Source organism: Vipera berus (assembly GCF_964194415.1).
Source record: "Vipera berus genome assembly, chromosome: 6".
Classification (NCBI taxonomy): domain Eukaryota; kingdom Metazoa; phylum Chordata; class Lepidosauria; order Squamata; family Viperidae; genus Vipera; species Vipera berus.
Genome location: NC_138208.1, coordinates 13,546,895 through 13,569,367, shown reverse-complemented (window position 1 = coordinate 13,569,367; position 22,473 = coordinate 13,546,895). Strand labels below are relative to the sequence as shown.

The following is a 22,473-nucleotide window of genomic DNA, read 5'->3' as shown; positions in this document are numbered from 1 at the left end:
TCGAACACGCGGACTCTCGGTTTCCAGACAGGGGGCCTTCGCACACACTCTTCCCCCCCCCCTCCCGCGCGTCTCTCCTTCCGTGGCTCCGCCCAGCCGAAAAGAGGGAACTGGAGGGGCTTACCTGGCACCTTTTCAACCGCCCCGCCCCCTCACCCCCCCCAACCAGGCCTGCGCCGTCTGTTTTGCATGGCCCTGCCGATTGGCCGGCGGGCCCGGCGACACAGCCAGGGGGCGGGGCGAGGCGGAGGCGGGTTTTCAGGCTGCTTCATTAGCGGCTTCATTAGCGGCCGGTGTGGCAGCCGGCTCGGTGCAGCTTGGTTGGTGGTGGTGCTGGTGGTGCTGCCGTCTTTTATAAGCCACGACGATGGAACTGCCGGAGGGCGAGGGCGGCTGGAGTGTGTCCTTCGCAGGATGCGGCTTCTTGGGCGTCTACCACATTGGCGCTGCTACCTGCCTGCAGGAGCATGCCCCTCGCCTCCTCCGCAACGCCCGGTGCATTTATGGGGCCTCATCGGGGGCGCTGGCCGGCGCTGTCGTCATCGGAGGCGGCTCTCTGGGTGGGTCTGCCCTGCGCCTAGTCGGGAAGAGTCGTGGGAACGCGTCTGCCTGGGGGATCCAGGTCCTAAGGCAGGGGTCTTCAAACTTGGCCCTTTTATGATTTGTGGACTTCAACTCCCAGAATTCCTCAGCCAGGCACGCTGGTTGAGGAATTCTGGGAGTTGAAGTCCACAAGTCATAAAAGGGCCAAGTTTGAAGATCCCTGTCCTAAGGCTCCCGCGGAGGCTGGCATGCCCTCGGCTTGGGTAAAGTTGGTGTGTGTGTGTGTGTGTGTGTGTGTGTAGAGAGAGAGAGAGAGAGAGAGAGGTAGGCTGACCTGAGATAGCAAGACTCGGCCCTCTCTTCTAGAGATGTATTACTGGGTGGTTTAGTGGGTTAATTGTGTTAGTGGCCTGATCCGATTACAGTTGCAAGAAAAAGTATGTGAACCCTTTGGGATTACGTGGTTTTTCCGCATGAATTGGCCATAAAATGTGCTCTAAGCGTCATGTAAGTCACAACAATAGAAAAACACAGTCTGCTTAAAATAATACTACACAAACATGAGCTGTTGTCATGTTTTAATTGAACATAAGATGGAAACATTCACCGTGCAGGGTGGAAAAAGTATGGGAACCTTGGGACTTAATAACTGGTTGACCCTCCTTTGGCAGCAATAACCTCAACCAAACGTTTCCTGTAGTTGCAGATCAGACCTGCACAACGATCTGGAGTAATTTTGGACCACTCCTCTGCACAAAACTGTAGTTGAGAAGGACTGTATGTATCTCAGATGGGTTGCTTGGTGAAAGCACCTTCTCTCCGGCATTGAAGGTCAGAAATAATGCAATATGGAGAGCTGAATACCTTTGCCACCAGTTCCCCTCAACACTTGTCTCTGTTCACATGTTGGGGTTTACTGCATTGTGGTGAATCCAGCACCGGGTGTCAGCCTGCCATTATAAATGGTAAATCCTGTTTTATAGCTCAGCCTTTTGTATTCATTTCTGGCTAGTCCCAAAAGAGCTTGTAGGGAATCCAGCTAAAAAACTCTTGTTTTAGAACTTAATTAACCATATCGATTTTTTTCCCCAGTTGAAAATGCAATGATGCAATTAACCCAGAAAGCATGGCTCATTGAGGAAAAATTTAAACATTTTTGCTATCAAGGCTATGTTTCAGTGATTGGAACAGTCTTTCGTATTACCTTTTTTGGTATTGGGATAAATATTGACCTTTTCCATTCTTTTGACCACTGACCAGTCTTCCATACAGTAGCAGAGCATTGGCAGTGCTTTCACTGGCAGTGGTTTCAGCAAGTCTGTAGGAGTTCTGTCATCAACTGGGGCTTTGTGGTTAGGCAACTAGTTGAATGTCCCCACCCACTACCAGGATATCTGGTAGGTCAGCTTCTCCTCCTATGACTTGGCCTTGTTTTTTGTTTGTGTATAGTTGTTCAGCATATTTCCGCCATCTTTCTCTGATTGTTGGTCATGCAATTCCTACCCATCACGTCCTCTGACCATCTAGCCTTTCTTGCCATAAAGGGGTTTTCTGCTCCTCTTCACATAATTGAAACGCTTGTGTATGACTTGTCATGGCTGCTCCTTCCAGTTTCTTACATTGCTTAGCTCATTATTTTTCTTTAGCTTTTCTTGTCCCTCTCAGGAACTTTGCATTTACTCTTTGTATTTCTTCCTTGTCACCAATGGCTTTTGCTTCTGCTGTCTTTATCGTAGCTTCTGATATCCAACTGGCCAATTTCTTTGGATTTTTGTATGTAATATATTCTTGGGCTACTTCAGTGATGGTTGTTTTCATTTTCTCCCATAGCTTTTTTTTTATCCCATTTATATCCTGCCCTTCTCCGAAGACTCAGGGCGGCTTACAATCTCAGAAGCACAAATCAATGTGCTTAGCTCATCTGGTTGCCTTTCTATAATACTGAGCAGTTCAAATCTGTTCTTAACTTCAACTGCAGATGCTGAGGGAATCTTCTCGATGTCAAATTTTTGAATCCTGGGTGGTGGTTTGCAACACCTGAACCTAACCCTTGGCAGCTAACAGTTCATGATCTGATCCACAATCTGTACCAGGGAATGTTTTCACAGCGAGGATGGAACTTTTCCACTTCTTTTGACATAATATGTAGTTGATTTGGTTTCTAATTTGTCACTAATTTGTCCTCTAATTAGTGAAGTCTAAGTTGCCATTTGTGTTGCTCAAACCACATGTCCTTTATGCTTAGCTGTTGTTCGTGGCAGATCTGAATCAGATGTTCTCCTGCCTCATTTTGTTCCACAAGGCCAAACTTGCCTGTGATCCCCTTTTCCTCCATTTCTCCCACTTTTGCATTGAGATCTCCAATGTCTTTCTTTGGTGTTTGTTTCAGAGTGTTCTGAATCTCAGCCTAGAATTCTTTGATGTTCTCTTATTGCTGAGTCTGCAATGAGAGTGTGAACTTGCAGAATCGTTATGTTGCAAGGTTTTCCATCGATACGTGTCGCCATTATCCTGTCACTGTTTGAAAACTTTCTGTGGTTTTGCCCACTTTTTTAATGCAATATGAAAGCTACTGCTCTTCTGATGGTATCATTGCCAGAGTATACAATATGACCATCATAGTTGAAGACGCCAAAGCCAGTCCGATGAGCTTCACTGATGCCTATTATATCAATGTTGAGCCGATTCATTTTGTTTTTAACAATGTTCAGTTTTCCTAGATTTAAGCCATTGATGTTCCATATTCCCAATTTTGAACAGTGGAGAGCTCTTTTTTCACTAGGAGCTGTGTCAATGGCTGGAGGGCCATTAGGATTTATCCCAACTGCATTACGGATGTTCCTGCTAGTGTGATGGTGTCTTCGCTCTTCTCCTGCAGCTTTATTGGTACCTCCTAGCCAGGGCAACATATTGCTCGATAGCATCTTTGAGTTGATCCATAACGTTTTTGGGCAGAGAAAACTGGAGTAGTCTTGCTCCAGGCCAGAACTGTGTTGGTCAGTATAATAGGCTTATACTGTTCACCCCCACCTCCAGGTTAAGGTATTGTTGGGCTTTTGGGGGGAAGGGGCAAAATGAACTATAATACCTTAATATTAGGTTTATATACTAGTAGTTGTTAATATAGTTGAGGCAATTGCCTTCCAAGCAGCTGACACAGATTTATATAACCCTGCAGATGGCAGCCATTTTGAGCGCTTTTCTTTTTAAGTAGATCCAGGTTTTCAGCACTGTTTCTTTCTTTGAATTCAGTTTTGTAAATTGAATGTTTCAGTTCTTTAATTTTAAGGCTGCCTGACTTCTCGAAGATTGGGCGGCTTGCAATTAAAAGGGAGGGAAAGATAGAATATAGCTAACTGGAAGGCCACTTCCTTATCATAGAAAACCCAAATATCATAAGGGTTGGGCAAACCCCATGCCCTGAGCATCCTTATAAATGTCTTGCTATTGATATGGGTCTTGTAATGGTGCTGAAAGTCCAAGTTTTCTTCTGGATCAACTGCAATTCTCTAAAGAGCTTGTGAGGCCCTTCTTACTGTGCATTGATATTGTTGTTGTTAGCTGCGAAGTCGTGTCCGACCCATCGCGACCCTATGGACAACATTCCTCCAGGCCTTCCTGTCTTCTACCATCTTCTGGAGTCCATTTAAGCTCACGCCTACTGCTTCAGTGACTCCATCCAGCCACCTCATTCTCTGTCGTCCCCTTCTTCTATTGCCCTCGATCTTTCCCAGCATTAGGCTCTTCTCCAGTGAGTCCTTCCTTCTCATTAGGTGGCCAAAGTATTTGAGTTTTAGCTTCAGGATCTGGCCTTCTAAAGAGCAGTCAGGATTGATCTCCTCTAGGACTGACCGGTTTGATCGCCTTGCAGTCCAAGGGACTCGCAGGAGTCTTCTCCAGCACCATAGTTCAAAGGCCTCAATTCTTTGGCGCTCAGCCTTTCTTATGGTCCAACTTTCACTGCCATACATTGCAACTGGGAAGACCATAGCCTTGACTATACGCACTTTTGTTGACAGGGTGATGTCTCTGCTTTTTAGTGTGCTGTCTAGATTTGCCATGGCTTTCCTCCCCAGGAGCAAGCGTCTTTTAATTTCTTGGCTACAGTCCCCATCTGCAGTGATCTTGGAGCCCAGGAAAACAAAATCTGTCACTACCTCCATTTCTTCCCCATCTATTTGCCAGGAATTGAGAGGGCCAGTTGCCATGATCTTGGTTTTCTTAATGTTAAGTTTCAACCCAACTTTTGCACTCTCCTTCTTCACCCGCAACAAGAGGCTCTTTAGTTCTTCTTCACTTTCTGCCATTAGAGTGGTATCATCTGCGTATCTTAGGTTGTTGATATTTCTTCCGGCAATCTTAATTCCAACTTTTGATTCATCTAGCCCTGCCTTTCTCATGATGTGCTCTGCATATAAGTTAAATAGGCAGGGCGACAGTATACAGCCTTGCCGGACTCCTTTCCCAATTTTGAACCAATCAGTGGTTCCGTGTCCAGTTCTCACTGTTGCTTCTTGACCCGCATATAGGTTTCTCAAGAGACAAATAAGATGGTCTGGTACTCCCATCTCTTTAAGAACTTGCCACAGTTTGTTATGATCCACACAATCAAAGGCTTTAGCATAGTCAATGAAGCAGAAGTAGATGTTTTTCTGGAACTCCCTAGCTTTCTCCATGATCCAGCGTATGTTGGCAATTTGATCTCTAGTTCCTCTGCCTCTTCGAAATCCTGCCTGTACTTCTGGTAGTTCTCGATCCACATACTGCTGAAGTCTAGCTTGTAGGATTTTAAGCATGACTTTACTACCATGAGAAATGAGTGCAATGGTGCGGTAGTTTGAACATTCTTTGGCACTGCCTTTCTTTGGAATTGGAATGTAAACTGATCTTTTCCAATCCTGTGGCCACTGTTGAGTTTTCCAAATTTGCTGGCAAATTGAGTGTAGCACTTTTACTGCACAGTCTTTTAAGATTTTGAATAGCTCAGCTGGAATACTGTCACCTCCACTAGCTTTGTTGTTGCTCAGCTTTTCTAAGGCCCACTTCACCTCACATTCTAGGATGTCTGGCTCGAGGTCAGTGACCACATCATTGTGATTATCTGGGACGTTAAGCTCATTCTTGTATAGTTCTTCTGTGTAATTTTGCCACCTCTTCTTAATCTCTTCTGCCTCTGTTAGGTCCCTGCCATTTTGGTCCTTTATCATGCCCATTTTTGCATGAAACGTTCCCTTCATCTCTCCAATTTTCTTGAAAAGATCTCTGGTCCTCCCTATTCTATTGTTTTCTTCTATTTCTTTGCACTGTTCATTTAAGAAGGCATTCTTATCTCTTCTAGCTATTCTCTGGAATTCTGCATTCAATTGGGCATATCTATGTTTTTCTCCCTTGCCTTTCGCTTCCCTCCTTTCCTCAGCTATTTGCAAAGCTTCCTCAGACAGCCATTTTGCTTTCTTGCATTTCTTTTTCTTTGGGATGGTTTTGGTTGCTACCTGTTGTACAATGTCGCGAACCTCTGTCCATAGTTCTTCAGGCACTCTGTCTATCAGATCTAATTCCTTAAATCTATTTGTCACCTCTACTGTATATTCAACAGGGATATGATTTAATTCATACCTGAGTGGCCTAGTGCTTTTCCCTACTTTCTTCAGTTTAAGCCTAAACTTTGCAAGGAGAAGCTCATGGTCTGAGCCACAGTCAGCTCCTGGTCTTGTTTTTACCGACTGTATAGAGCTTCTCCATCTTTGGCTGCAGAGCATATAGTCAATCTGATTTCTGTGTTGACCGTCTGGTGATGTCCATGTGTAGAGCCGTCTCTTGGGTTGTTGGAAAAGAGTGTTTGCTATGACCATCGTATTCTCTTGACAAAATTCTATCAGCCTGTGCCCTGCTTCATTTTGTACTCCAAGGCCAAACTTGCCTGTTATTCCAGTTATCTTTTGGCTTCCTACTTTAGCATTCCAATCCCCCATGATGATAAGGACATCATTTTTTGGTGTTACTTCTATAAGGTGCTGTAGGGCTTCATAGAACCGGTCAATTTCATCCTCTTCAGCACTGGTGGTTGGGGCATAGACTTGGACTACTGTGATATTGAATGGTTTGCCTTGGATTCGAACTGAGATCATTCTGTCATTTTGAGGATTGTATCCCAGTATTGATTTTCCTACTCTTTTATTGACTATGAAGGCTACTCCATTTCTTCTGAGGGATTCTTGCCCGCAGTAGTATACCTGATGGTCATCTGAATTAAATTCACCCATTCCTGTCCATTTTAGTTCGCTGATACCTAAGATGTCGATGTTCAGTCTTGTCATCTCTTGTTTGACCACGTCCAGCTTTCCTTGATTCATGGATCTTACATTCCAGGTTCCTATGGAGAAAAAATCTTTACATTGATATACAGATATGTTAACCGCCACCTGTGTTATTAATACCATGACAACATACGTGAGATTCCAGTTTTTTTACTTGTACCTGGAGGCTTCTTAATCTCCTTAAGAAAGTACTGTGTGTACAGGTGCAGATAAGGAGGTAACGTACGTACAGGTAATCTTCGACTTACAACCCTAAGTTATAGCCTATTACATTAATTAAGTCATGATGTTTGTAAAGTGGGTCACCCTAATCACCAACCTGATTTTTAGTATCCTTTTTGATGCGATCGTTAAACCAATTTGCCATGGGCCTGTTTTGCTAAAACCATAGGTAAATGCTAGTTTTTCCAGAAATGTTGTAAAATGTCATGTAGGACATTGCAAATGGCCATAAATGTGGGTCAGTTGGCGAGCGCCTGAAATGCAGTCATGTGACCATGGAAGGGGGGAAGCAGTTGAAACTTTGGAACTGGGTCCTAAGTACCCTTGGGAAGGGTCATAGTAACTTTGAATGGTTGCTAAGGGGAGGACTATCTGTATGCCTGGCAATTTTGCCTGTGAGTAGGACTACCCTTAAGATTAGGAGGAAAAAAAAATCACGTTAAATCAAATTCAGTTTTCAATGCTGCATATTTATTGAAGAGTCAAATAAAATAAGCAAGAATTTAGTGAGCACTATCAGTAATTTACAAGAAGAGTAGGGCTCTCCAGTAGCATCGCTGGGCCTTTATTTTTTACCAACTGCTTATAAAGACAAAGTGAATTTTCCCGGAGTCAGGGTTTCTACTAAGTGTGAATAAGAGGTAGTAGCTTTCAAGAAGAGATGTTTAAACTAATAAAGTAGCAGCAATATGGATGGCCAGATCAGATTTTTCACAGAAAATTCCTGTTTAGCATTGGGCTAGATCAGACCTTTTGGGCACCAGGGCCAGTTCTGTGGAAAGAGCTTTTTCCGTGGACTGGAGGGGGCGTGGTTTTGTGTGCTGCCTGCATCCCACGGATGGGGCTTTGCTTGTTTGTGCGGACCATTTGCTGGCATGCTACAGCCTGGTACTGGTCCATGGACTGGGGGTTGGGGACCCCTGGGCTAGATGATTGGTGAATTCAGCTCAAGCTGTGGCTTCATAAATGTGTATTGGACTGATTCCAAAAAATTGAGCAGGAAACCCCAGAAAATGCCAGGGTTGCAGGCATGACAGGAAGTTAAATTCTGGAAGAAGACAGGGATGACCACTTCCGCATTATTGCCAAGAAACCAAACTAGATATATTTTCTTACTGATCATTTTGCTTGCTATATTTATGGTATAAAAATACAGGTAGTCCTCGACTTACGACCAAATTGAGCCCAAAATTTCTGTTGTTAAGAGAAACATTTGTTAAGTGAATTTTGCCCCATTTTACAACCTTTCTTGTCACAGGTGTTAAGTGAATCACTGCAACTGATAAATTAGTAACACGGTTGTTAAGTGAATCTGGCTTCCCCATTGTCTTTGCTTGTCAGAAGGTCGCAAAAGGGGATCACATGATCCTGAGGCACAGCAATGGTCATAAATATGAACCAGTTGCCAAGCATCTGAATTTTGATCATGTGATCATGGGGTTGCTACAAAGGTCGTAAGTGTGAAAAATGGCCATAAGTCACTTTTTTCAGTGCCATTGTAGCTTTGAATGGTCACTAAATGAACTGTTGTAAGTCGAGGACTATTCTAGAAATATAAAAACTCCCTGTTTATGAAGGAAGCTATACAAATGTGTCTGGCAGTTTATATGTCGAGCTTTTTCTCATGGTTAACTGAGGTATTTCAGCTTTCATTTCTAACCTTTGAAATTGGTGTCATTTTACAAAATACAGCAATTCCCCAACTTAAGTCTACCCCCATTTAAGGGCAATCCATAGTTAAGAATCGAGCCCGTTGTACAAAATTGGTTCAAGTTTATTACATAATACTACCTAAGTAGTAGTATTTAATAATACTGTTCTAGTTTACACACAAATTTGACGTAAGGGCAGACCTTGAGAAAGGAACTCATTCTTAAACTGGGGACTGTACAATATAGCCATTTAATTTAACCTAAGACCACTTTTCTCAAGATAAAGTTTAAAATACGAGATCAAAGATTAGGTCAACTGTATCTATCTGAATTCCCTGAACACACTGGGAAAATTACTAATAGAGAAGAATTAGTAGGTTTATTTCATTCCATCTATCTAGAATATCTGAAAAAAAATGTAATCAAATGGACTATTTTCCCAATGTAATAAAAAATAGTGCTAAAAAGATTCAATTACAAAATTGTCTATTCCTGATGTTGCATTTCACAGTAGGGACAGGGAACTGGAAATGCATAACTTCATGTACACATAATGCTTTCATATATGTGTGCGTATAAGTATATGAGTGAAAGTTATTTTCTCCCATTCTTTGTCTCAGACTAGTGCAAATTTAGCAGTGGTTCAGAGAGATTCAGCACAAGATAAACTTGAGATATCTGGATAGTCTAGTTCTGGATCGTCATCTAGTAATTTAAAAGAAAAAAATGGGCAGAGATAATCTGAATATCATTCAAGGAGTATTGGTGGGTGTTTGGAGCCAAATTCCTGCAGTTTTTGTTGATTCTACAAGAGATTTTTAACATATTAAAGTGAGTGGATCTGTCATTTTGCATTGCATCAGATTCTGTTTGGTCTGGAAACATCTCTTCACTTTCAGGTGCAAATTGAAGGTTCCTTTATAGAGCCTTGGACTCTTCTGTCATCCAAAAAGTGAGAGGATTTTTCTGCTCCACTTCGATGTACAGAGTACCTGATGGAAGTATGTTTCCCTGTCTCTCTCTTAGCAACTTGTTTAAGGTTATTCTCCATGATTTAATTATCTTGCTAAGAAGAGTTAATGAAATTTGGATGGTTTCTCCTTTAGTAGAGTAGCCTCTTCCAAATAGGCATGGAAGTGTTTATTCTGTGAATGTTTTTATTTCAGGATGCTAACTAAGTGGGGAAACCAAGTGCTAGTGGAATTGTGAATTACAACCTGGACATACTTGACTTTAACACGTTTAGATGGCTGTATTAATACAGTAGACAAAGAAGAAGAAGAGAAAAATGGATTGGTTGAGATTACTAAGAAGGAAATGTCCCAAGTTACATAAGCTCCTTCTGTGGGTAACTTTTCCTGTTTGAGTAAATATTTGTATTCTCATGAAATATTTTTAAGACCAGCCAGTTAAGTTCATGAGGAATTAATATTACATAACAATCCCTACCTACATTTTTGTCAGCTGCTTTAGTGATGTTTCTTCTTTAGGCTTACGCTATGGTAAACCTAAGGTAGAAAATAAAAATGAATTACACATGACTGAAGACTAGAAGTTTGAAACATGTTCCAAATGTTACATTACCTGAAAGTTATATCATAAGAAAATACATATAATAGAGCTTTTCATCTGCTTCCTTGTACTCTTGATAGATTCTGGGTGTGAAGTAGAATGGAATTTCATATTTTATAAATTGTCTATCTGGTCTTTTTTAAATAAAGCATTTTTTTTTATTTCCAGTAACACCCGGAGGCTTTGATTTGGTTTAGAAATTAACTGTCATTTTCACGTGGACATTTTAAGCTTTCATTTGGGTACATTAATATTACGCTTTGCAAATTAAATACAATTTAAATTTTTAAAAATCCAAGAGGATGTTACAAAAGTACAGAAGTTTTACCCCCTCCATATCCCTCATAGAGAAAGTCTGATGGATCTTTCAAATGTGCATGGATACAGTAGGAGGTTAGTAGGTAATTGGGGCAGAGTGTACTCTGCAAAAGTAACTGTCAGCCTTGACCTGTCAATATACTTTTCTGCTGGAAATTGCCCAGATCAACAAGTTTGTGATTCAATATAATATTTGCCAAGTGCAGAAGCTGTTTTAAGCATTGCAGACATAAAATAAACAAGAGTTCAGGATGGTCTGCAAATGCGGTTCTATTTGCGTCCAGTGACAAGGATGCCTGAGTCTGGTCATCAACCCAGTTGGGATTTTTCTGGAGATGAATGAGATTAAGGACTATAGTCCATTTCACATTTTATATCGACATATTTGTGATTGGACTTTTAACAGTTGGGAGAAGACAGAATAACCGAGTACCAATTCTGCCAGAAATATGGACGATTTCAAGAGAAACTAAGGTGCAAAAACACACTGACACACTCAGGGCAAGGACAAGATGATGGAACATCAACAATGCTAAATTGGTGTTTCTCAGTTGAAGTCCACACATTTTAAATTTATCAAAGCTGAGAAGCACTGTCCTAAACGATTAAGACATTGGAGTAGTTAAGTTACCATGCTCTGAAAATGTAGTGGATATTTAGTGGATAGAGCCCTGATGGTGCAGTGGTTAGAATGTAGTATTGCAGGCTAATTCTGCTGACTGCTGATTGCCAGCAGTTTGGCAGTTCGAATCTCACTGGCTCAGGGTTGACTCAGCCTTCCATCCTTCCGAGGTTGGTAAAAAGAGGACCCAGACTGTTGAGGGCAATAGGCTGACTCTGTAAACCACTTAGAGAGGACTGTAAAGTACTGTGAAGCGGTATATAAGTCATAGTGCTATTGCTATATAAAAAGTCTACACGGCCCTGTTAAAATGCCAGGTTTTTGAGATGCAAAAAAAAATCAGACCAAGCTACATAACTTTAGAATTCTTTCCACCTTTAATATAACATATTAAACTGCACAATTCAATTGAAAAACAAATCTTTTAAGGGGAAGAAAAACAATAAAAAATTACAATAACATGGTTGCATAAAAATGCATACCCTTAAAGTCAGGGCTTTCTTTTGTCATAGAATGCCCAGAACGGAGTTCCGGCACCTTTTTTAATCTTCTTTTGGTGAAGCCATTCCTTTGTTCATCTAAAGGTATGCTTTGGGTTGTTGTGTTGAAAGGTGAAATTCCTCTTCGTCTTCAGCATTTTGGAAGGGGCCTGAAGTGCCCCTTTTGTGCCAAAAATGAGTGATATCTGGAACTGTTCATGATTGGATAATTTGTCCCAATTCCAGCTGAAGAAAAGCAGCCTCAAAGTATACTGCTGCCACCGCCATGCTTCACTATGGGAATGGTACACTTTTGGGGATGCGCAGTGTCATTTTTTACGGCCAGGAAGTTCAACCGTGTCATCTCTGATCATAACACATTTTGCCACATACTTTTGTCAGACGTGATGTAGTTTTTGCTTTTTTTTCTAAGAAAAGGCTTGCATCTTGCCACCTTATGAAGAATACAAAAAATTGTTATCACATGTGACACTCCAGAGTTCCCCAAGATTTCCACCTTTGCAGACTAGCGGGGGGGGGGGAGAGAGCAGATGGTTTTGTTTGAGCAGCTGGCAAGTGTGCGTACACATGCACAGCTTCATTTGCGCGAGTGGCAGGCACACCACCCGTGCTTGCACGAATGGAGTGTGCTCGCCCACTGCTACAGCGTCCCGGATGCGAACAGCTCACAGCCCAATAGTGGTCTGCAGCTGAAGGGGTGGGGACCCTGTGATAGACAACCATTACAGATAGTCTTCGACAGTTTACTGGCTGTTTGAAGTTACAGTGGAACTGGAAAAAGTGAGTTTTTCAGACTTATGACCATTGCAACATCCTATGGTGATGTGATCAAAATTCAGACACTTGGGAAGTGACTCATGTTTATGATAGTTGCAGTGTCCTGGAGTCATGTAGTCTTCTTTTGCAACCTTCTGACAAGCAAAGTCAATGGAGAAGCCCGATTCCCTTAACAACCGTGTTACTAACTTAACTGTAGTGATTCACTTAAAGACTGTGTCAAGAAAGGTCATAAAAAGGGACAAAATTCATTTAATTGTCTCAGCAACATATATTTGGGGCTCAATTGTGGTTGTAAGTTGAGGACCATCAGTACTTGCCACCTGTTCCTGCAGCTCTTTTAATGTTGCTGTAGGCCTCCTAGCAGCTTCTTCAACCAATTTTCTTGTTATTTCATCAATTTAGGAGAGACATACAGTTCTTGGTAATGTAACTGTTGTGCCCTATTTTCTCCACTTGTTGATAACTGTGTTATCACTTGTCTTCACTGTGTTCCATGGTATAACCAATGCCTTGGAAAGTTTTTGTACCCTTCTCCTGACTGATATCTTCCAACAATGAGATCCCTTTTGCTGCTTTGGATACTCTTTGGAAACTCATGGTTTTTGCTATAAGAGACAACTGAATAAATGTGAGAAAAATTCTACCATAGCTGAACTTTATATGGGCTGGATCAGAGTCACTTTAATTGATGGCCAGTGTCTACTGACTACTATTTAACATCAGTTTGAATGTGATTAGTTAAATCCAGTGGTGGGATTCAGCCAGTTCACACTGGTTCGGGAGAACCAGTAGCTAAATTTACCTGAATTAGGAGAACCAGCTGGCTTCTGGAAGTCCAGTCCAGGCCTTGGAGGAGGCCTCCCAGGCCGAGAATGGCCCACCAAAAGTGTGTGATGCCACTTCCGGAAATCCGTTCTAGGCATCGGAGGCCCAGGCCTGTATCAAGTAAGAGAACCGGTTGTTCAGGTATTTGAATCCCACCACTGGTTAAATCTGAACATAGACACATCCTTACTTATAAAGTGTGTGTGGGGGGGTGTTTCAGAACTTATGCAGCCACACTATTCTAATTTTTTTATGTTTTTCCCCCGCACTAAAAGATTTCAGTTGAATTGTACAGCTTATATGTTACATTAAAGATGAAAAGAATTCTGAAGTGATTCATCTTGGTCAGATTTTTACATCTCAAAACCCGGGCATTTTAAGAGAAGTGTGTAGATTTTCTATATCCACTGTATATTAATTAGAATGCAGATGTGGACTTTTGGAAATGCAGGATTCTGAAGGGAAAAAAATATCTCTGCTTATTAATTGAAAGCAGTTAAAGATGGCTTTTAGGAATTGTTTCTAAACATAACATGTGGGGTTACATCTATCAGAAACTGAATGAAAGGCCACCAATAAATTCAAAGACTGTGGAAGCAAACTGAGAGAGAAAATAATATTTTTGAAAGAAATCTAGTAGCGTATTGGATCTATACGATGGGTAAGAAGAATACACAGTTGTGTCCATGAGGTCCTCAAAAGTTGGACTAGATTCGAAGGGGCTTTTCTTTGCTTCATTAGGTAAAGGTAAAGGTTCCCCTGCACACGCGTGCTAGTCGTTTCCGACTCTAGGGGCCGGTGCTCATCTCCGTTTCAAAGCCGAAGAGCCAGCGCTTGTCCGAGGACGTCTCCGTGGTCATGTGGCCGGCATGACTAGACGCCAAAGGCGCACGGAACGCTGTTACCTTCCCACCGTAGTGGTCCCTATTTTTCTACTTGCATTTTTTTACGTGCTTTCGAACTGCTAGGTTGCCAGAAGCTGGGACGAGTAACAGGCGCTCACTCTGTTACGCGGCACTCGGGATTCGACCCACCAAACTGCCGACCTTCTGATCGACAAGCTCAGCGTCCTAACCCACTGAGCCACCGCGTCCCTTTTTTTGCTTCATTACTGCACTTTAAAATGAGACAGGAGACCTAGTTTCCTGAAAGAATTAAGATATTGGGCTAGAAACGGAGGTGGTGAGTTCTAGTCCTGCCTTGGATATTACACCAGCTGGGCCAGTCACACTCTCTCAGCCCTGGGACGAAGAAGGCACAGGCAAACCATTTCCCAAAATGCCTCCTTTCATTTTTTTTTGATTGAGCCATCTCTTTTACAAGTCAAACTGCTTTTGGAAAGTTTGACTTTAACTTCTCTGGAAGTGAAACAGAGGACAAAAATTGTGATTGGGATAGAGCATCCCTAATAAAATGCAAACATACCTTTTCCTGATTGGGTCAGAAAAACAAGCTGAGCCTCAGCTGATAACATGGGGCAATTTCCTTATCTCCCTCTGCCAAATAGTTTACTGCAGGGCATTCACTTACCAGATTCCTGGACAGATTTTGCAGAGTTAACAGATTCCCCAATGACAACATCTAATCTAGGAAAAATCTGGGAAGGTCATTGGTTAAGCAAGTCTTCAATAAGCAACCAAAATATATCTTTCACTGTGGCTAATTTGGAAAGGAAATCTCTCATCTCTTGAAGGCAAACTTCTATTACACTTTTATTCAAATTCAGCCTTGGCAAAAAATAAAAGTAAAAATCTGTTTTTTTTAAAAAAATACTCCCTCTGATTAATGATTATTTATTAGTAGTGATATCTTAATTGTCTGATCAAATTTATTACAACCCTAAGGGCAGATACAAACAAAATATTTAATACAATAAATATTACATCTACATATCTGTATAACAGAAAAACAACTGCACTAGAATTCTAAGAATAATTAAGAATAAAGATACTCAAATAAATCCAAATAAATTGCGAGAAGAGAAGGTTGTTCAGACTTGGTTTCAATATATTCAGTTACAGGCCAGGTGGAAAGAAGACCAAAAAAATGGATTTGCAACGACTGATGAAAATTTGATAAAGCAAATTAGAAATCAAGGACCAGCACATATTAAACGGATATATCTTGCATTGATAGAGATCGATTCAGAAACAGAGCTTGTTAAGGATTGTATGATAAAATGGGCCCAAAACATTCAGGAAGTTATTACAATGGACACGTGGGAAAAGATCTGGGTGAGGAATGTAAAATTCACTCAAGCTCAAAGTTTAAGAGAGAACTTTTACAAAATGTTTTATAGATGGCATCTAGATCCTAAAAAGCTTGCAAGTATGTATCCAAATTATCAGCCTAAATGTTGGAGGTGTGGTGATGAAGAGGCAACATATTTTCACATATGGTGGACATGTAAAAAGGTCAAGGCTTTTTGGATAAAAGTCTGGTGGAATATGCAGAAGATTTTTAAACGGAGGATAAAGTTTTGTCCGCAATTTTTTTTGTTGGGAATAATTGTTGACGCTACAGTTGTGGACTCTAAGTTGATGCTGAATTTAGTTACGGCAGCAAGACTTTTGATAGGTCAATATTGGAAGAAAGAGGAACTGCCGACTATACAAGAGTGGATTTTAAAGGTTTCCGACTTGGCAGAGATGGCGAAGATTTCGGCCTATTTGAAAGATTACTCGCAAGAACATTATATTATGGAATGGAGAAAATGGATTGAGTTTATCCAGAATAAGTATAGGGTCAAGAAGTTTTATCTAGCATTTGAATAAGTCTTCTTTCGTTTTCTTTTTTCTTTTTTTATTTTGTCTTTTATATATATTTAATAACGCTAAGTTTTGTTTGATCCTATATAAGTTAGAGAGTGATGGATTTTAGAATTTATAGTTGTTAGTATATGGTTGTTTATGATTGCCTTTTTATATATATATACCTTGTATTTAGCTCTGGGAAGTCCGGGGGGGGGGGAGGGGGGTTAGGGGGAGGTGGGGGGGGAGGAGGGAGGGGGGGAGGGGGGGGAAGGGGGGAGGTAGGGAGGGGAGGTAGGGAGGGGGAAGGGGGTTTTTTAAAGGAAAACTGTATTTTTAAAACTTTTCAATAAAAAAAAAAAATAAATAAATCCAAATAAAGTACTATTATATATACATATACATATGTGTGTGTGTGTAATATATATATATATATATATATATATATATATATATATATATATATATATATATATATATGTATATGTATATATATATGTATATATATATGTATATATATATATATATGTATATGTATATGTATATGTATATATATATATGTATATATATATATATGTATATGTGTGTGTGTGTATATATATATATATATATATATATATATATATATATATATATATATATATATATATATATATATATATGAGAAACCTATATGTGGGCCAAGAAGCAACAGTGAGAACTGGACACGGAACCACTGATTGGTTCAAAATTGGGAAAGGAGTCCGGCAAGGCTGTATACTGTCGCCTTGCCTATTTAACTTATATGCAGAGCATATCATGAGAAAGGCAGGGCTAGATGAATCAAAAGTTGGAATTAAGATTGCCGGAAGAAACATCAACAACCTAAGATATGCAGATGATACCACTCTAATGGCAGAAAGTGAAGAGGAACTAAAGAGCCTCTTGTTGCGAGTGAAGAAGGAGAGTGCAAAACTTGGGTTGAAACTAAACATTAAGAAAACCAAGATCATGGCATCCGGCCCTCTCAATTCCTGCCAAATAGATGGGGAAGAAATGGAGGTAGTGACAGATTTTATTTTCCTGGGCTCCAAGATCACTGCAGATGGGGACTGTAGCCAAGAAATTAAAAGACGCTTGCTCCTGGGGAGGAAAGCCATGGCAAATCTAGACAGCACACTAAAAAGGAGAGATATCACCCTGTCAACAAAAGTGCGTATAGTCAAGGCTATGGTCTTCCCAGTTGCAATGTATGGCAGTGAAAGCTGGACCATACGAAAGGCTGAGCGCCAAAGAATTGATGCCTTTGAACTGTGGTGCTGGAGAAGACTCCTGCGAGTCCCTTGGACTGCAAGGCGATCAAACCGGTCAGTCCTAGAGGAGATCAACCCTGACTGCTCTTTAGAAGGCCAGATCCTGAAGCTAAAACTCAAATACTTTGGCCACCTAATGAGAAGGAAGGACTCACTGGAGAAGAGCCTAATGGTGGGAAAGATTGAGGGCAATAGAAGAAAGGGACGACAGAGAATGAGGTGGCTGGATGGAGTCACTGAAGCAGTAGGCGTGAGCTTAAATGGACTCCAGAAGATGGTAGAGGACAGGAAGGCCTGGAGGAACATTGTCCATAGGGTCGCGATGGGTCGGACACGACTTCGCAACTAACAACAATATATATATATATATATATATATATATATATATATATATATATATATATATATATATATATATATATATATATATATATATATATGTAGATCTAGAGTCTCGGGTTTCTTCCCGCGTTCCTTTCATCTTCAGAAAGTTGTGGCGACGTTTCGACGAAATCCCATCCGTCATCATCAGGCCGGAGTGTTTCTCCTGCTGCTACCAGGAGCAATGCGTGGTCTGGCTGTTCCTTTCTTTCCAACTGCCGGTGGGGCTGTGTTCTGACTGGGAGGAGGCGTGGCTGCTTTCTGATTGGGTGGGGGTGTCCTCCGGCTGGGTGGAGGCGTGGTTGTCTTCTGATTGAGTGGAGGCGTGGCTGTCTTCTGATTGGGTGGATGTGTGGTTGTCTTCACAAACAACCAGTTACCTTTCCTGGATGTACTTATATACAAAAAACAAAACGGAACCCTAGGACACACAGTCTACCGAAAGAAAACACACACCAACCGTTACCTCAATGCGCAATCACATCATCACCCAGCACAAATAAATTCAGTAGCCAAAACACTAATAACAAGAACCAGACGCCTTGCAGATGAAACACATATACAAACAGAACTACACACCCTGACAGACATATTGACAGCAAACAAGTTCCAAAAAAACAAAATCACCAATATAATTCAGCAGGGGACTCCGAAACAGAAAAACATCCAAGAAGAAGAACAGAACAACGGACGAGCCATCTTGCCCTACATAAAAGGAACAACCGACAAAATCAGTAAAGTACTACGCAAACATAACATCAAAACTGCATTTAACACTGACAGAAAGATATCAACCATCCTGAGAAATCCCAAAGACAAAGTAGAACTGGAAAACCAGGGCATATACCAAATCCCATGTGCCTCCTGTCCAGCAACATACATCGGACAGACTAACAGAAGAATAGAGGTACGTGTAGAAGAACATAAGAACTCAGTACAGAAGAAAGATCACACATCTTCACTAGTACAACACATAAACACTACGGGACACAACATCAATTTTGAAGGTACAAAAACAATCGCCAAAATAGAACATCTCAATAGCAGAATAATCAGAGAAGCCATTGAAATAGAAAAACACCCAGACAGTATGAACAAGCGAGACGACACCTCCCGCCTACATGCCATTTGGAAACCAGCATTGATAGAGAAACGAATTTCAGCAAATAAGGATTTAAAAAACCAACAAACAACCCCAAATGCCACCAGCCCCAGCAAGACTCATCCACACCCAGAACAAAAACTCTCCCACACAGAAGACAGAACAAGTCAAGCAAAAGGGCCATCACCCAAGCAGAAGAACGCACACACGAACCTGACTGACCCATACCAGAGATAGCAGGTCCTCGAACTCGGAGCCAAACCAAAGCTCTGGAGGCCACTACACAGCCCACTCCTCAGGACACCAAATCACAACACTCAGGATATTACAACACAACAAAGAACCCCACCCATTCGGAACACACCCCACCCAGTCGGAGGACGGCCACGCCTCCAACCAATCAGGGGACAGCCACGCATCCACCCAATCAGAAGACAGCCACGCCTCCACTCAATCAGAAGACAACCACGCCTCCACCCAGCCGGAGGACACCCCCACCCAATCAGAAAGCAGCCACGCCTCCTCCCAGTCAGAACACAGCCCCACCGGCAGTTGGAAAGAAAGGAACAGCCAGACCACGCATTGCTCCTGGTAGCAGCAGGAGAAACACTCCGGCCTGATGATGACGGATGGGATTTCGTCGAAACGTCGCCACAACTTTCTGAAGATGAAAGGAACGCGGGAAGAAACCCGAGACTCTAGATCTACTCTACACATACAGACACCCGCGAGAATCTACGAAAACATATATATATATATATATATATATATATATATATATATATATATATATATATATATATATATATATATATATATATATATATATATATATATATAATATGTTTGTTAAGCATTCAGAATACACTTGCTTAGTCCCAGACATGGGACAAATCTTATTTCCTGTTTCAGCCTAGCCCAAGGCCATCTACAGGCAGTAGCCACAGCAGTGGCAGCTCATATTTGTGTAAATATTTTTTTTAGCTTGCTAACAAAGAATAAAAGGAGACCGATATGATCATTTCAAACTTATTTGTTCTCATCAGTCAGCCATACCCTTCTGAGATTCGAACCTGAGCCGACTGTGTCTCAAGCAGTTGTTTTAACCCCTAGGCCACAGGCTCTCTCTCTCTCTCTCTCTCTCTCTCTTTGTTAGCTGAGAAGCAAGGAAGATATGTGTTCAATGTTTGTTAAGCATTCAGAATACACTTGCTTAGTCCCAGACACAGGACAAATCTTATTTCCTGTTTCAGCCTAGCCCAAGGCCATCTACAGGCAGTAGCCACAGCAGTGGCAGCTCATATTTGTGTAAATTTTATTTTTTAGCTTGCTAACAAAGAATAAAGGGAGACCAATATGATCATTTCAAACTTATTTGTTCTCATCGGTCAGCCATACCCTTGTGAGATTCGAACCTGGGCCGACTGCATCTCAGTTGTTTTATATATTATTATATTATATTATATTATATTATATTATATTATATTATATTATATTATATTATATTATATTATATTATATATATATATATATATATATATATATATATATATATATATATATATATATATATATATATATATATATATATATATATATATATATATATGTCTCTCTCTCCCTCTCTCCCCCTCCCCCCCCTCAGCTACGAGAGCTGCAAAGTGACCGGAGTAACCATATGATCATTTCTCACATGATGTGCAATGTCTCCACGGTCACATGATCAAAGTTCAGATGCTTGGCAATTGACATGTGTTTCTGGCAGTTGCAGTGTACCTGGGTCATGGATCAGCTATTAGGACCTTCTGATAAGCAAAGTCAATGCGGAAACCAGATTCATTTAACATTCATGTTACTAACTTAACATCTACAGCAATTCAATGAACTGTGGCAAGGAAGATCATAAAATGAGGCAGAACTCACTTAGCAACTGTCTTCTTTAGCAACAGAAATTTTAGGCTCAATTTTGATTGCAAATAGAGGACCACCTGTAAGAAGTTCCAAACCTAAGTAAATCTATGGCATATTGCACAAATGGTAGCATAAAACTAGGTGACGAGAGATTATTTTTGAGTCCTTTTCTGGAAAAAAAAAATACTGTTATTAGGTATTTTATTTGTGCCTGGCCTTCATGTCTGTATGTTGTCAAACCATATTTTTGGTGAACTGTTGTTGCTTGAAGAATTAATCACTGTTGCTTTTTCACTATGTGTTTTTTTTTAAAAAAAATACTTCATAGTACAGCATTTCAGTTTCATTTAAAGTATTACTTGGATTGATGTTTCCAACTAAAGAAAGGAAGAATTTGTCAGTATATTGATAGTATACGTAGATATTTTATCCAGTACTGGTAAAAATTGCAGATATACATTGCACTAAAAAAACAAAAACAAATCCTATTGTTGTGGACGGGATTGCAAATTAATCCTGAGTTTCAAATGTGATTCAAGAGCTGGGTCCTCTGATTTGAGGGAGAGAGTAAAAAGATATGTTTTTGATTAGGTATTAAAACCAGCTAGATTTTGTAGTTTCTGTCAATAAATTAACTATCCTTATTTTTGGAAGTAGCATAATTGTCCATCTTACTAATATGAGCAATGCTTGAGTGTTGTTTAACACAGAGGTCCCCAACCTTTTGGGCACCAGGGACCGCTTCCATGTGGAGAGGTTTTTCCATGGACCGGAGGGTGTTGATTTTGTGTGCTACTTGCATCCAGTGGATGGGGATTTGCTTGTTTGTGTGGACCAGTTGTTGGCATGCTGCGGCCCAGTACTGGTCCACAGACCGGGGATTGGGGACCCCTGGTTTAACACATAGAGGTAAGTCCAATTTGCCCATTGTTCAGAAGCAACAATAAAAAACCTAGGTAGGAAAGAAACAGCCTCTCCTGCAGCCAATATTCAGAGACGCAGGAGACAGCTCTTGATATACTGGGAAGAAATCCCACTCCAGCAGACTGGCAGATGAACAATCAGCCAATTTCCCTCTCCCTGGCACCCATCATATTGTCTAGTCTGGTGACAAATTATATCCAGGAAAGCAACCAAGGTCAGTCAACTTTAGAAACCAACAGCTTTGATCGTAGTTTACAAGAGCATATGTATTTCTTTTAAAAATTAAGTGAGGCCTAGGAGATTATCTGTTGATGCCAACCTAGGTTCCCTCATGTAGAGATTGGTTTTCTTTAGTTGAAAAGGAAGTGTGTCCTGTCCCACGTTGGGTACCAGCCATTAGCTGAGGCAGATCTGAAGATGCCAGATTTTCCATGAGACGCGAAGCTGCCCCAGTTGGTTTGCTTCATTGTAGATAACTACAGATTCCCTCCAAAACTTGGGCATGCCTTTCAGCAATCTTTGGCCAATTGGCAAGAGAAATATTTACCCATAGAATCCTAATTTACCTTGCATGACGTACAAACATCTTACATTAGCTGAGTGCCAGATTGGATACCCCGTCAAGAAGATGGCATTTCTCTCGAACAAGTTAAGCTCCCAACCTCTTTGTTCAGCTCCAATGGCACTGGGATCCTAGGTAGATTCACCACAGAGAGGAGAGCAGAGAGAAAAGTTACAAAACGGAAATCAGGTAGGGAACTT

General features: G+C 41.0%; 1 protein-coding gene across 1 annotated transcript in view; it reads left to right on the top strand.

The window, feature by feature from the left end:
• The first annotated feature begins 328 nt into the window (after window positions 1-328).
• Window positions 329-22,473, top strand: part of LOC308670132 (patatin-like phospholipase domain-containing protein 2) — a 39,317-nt gene continuing 17,172 nt past the window's right edge. The window contains exon 1 of the mRNA XM_081331368.1: window positions 329-560. Coding sequence (XP_081187494.1) covers window positions 368-560 — 193 coding nt within the window. The 5' untranslated portion in view covers window positions 329-367. The remainder of the gene's footprint in view (window positions 561-22,473) is intronic.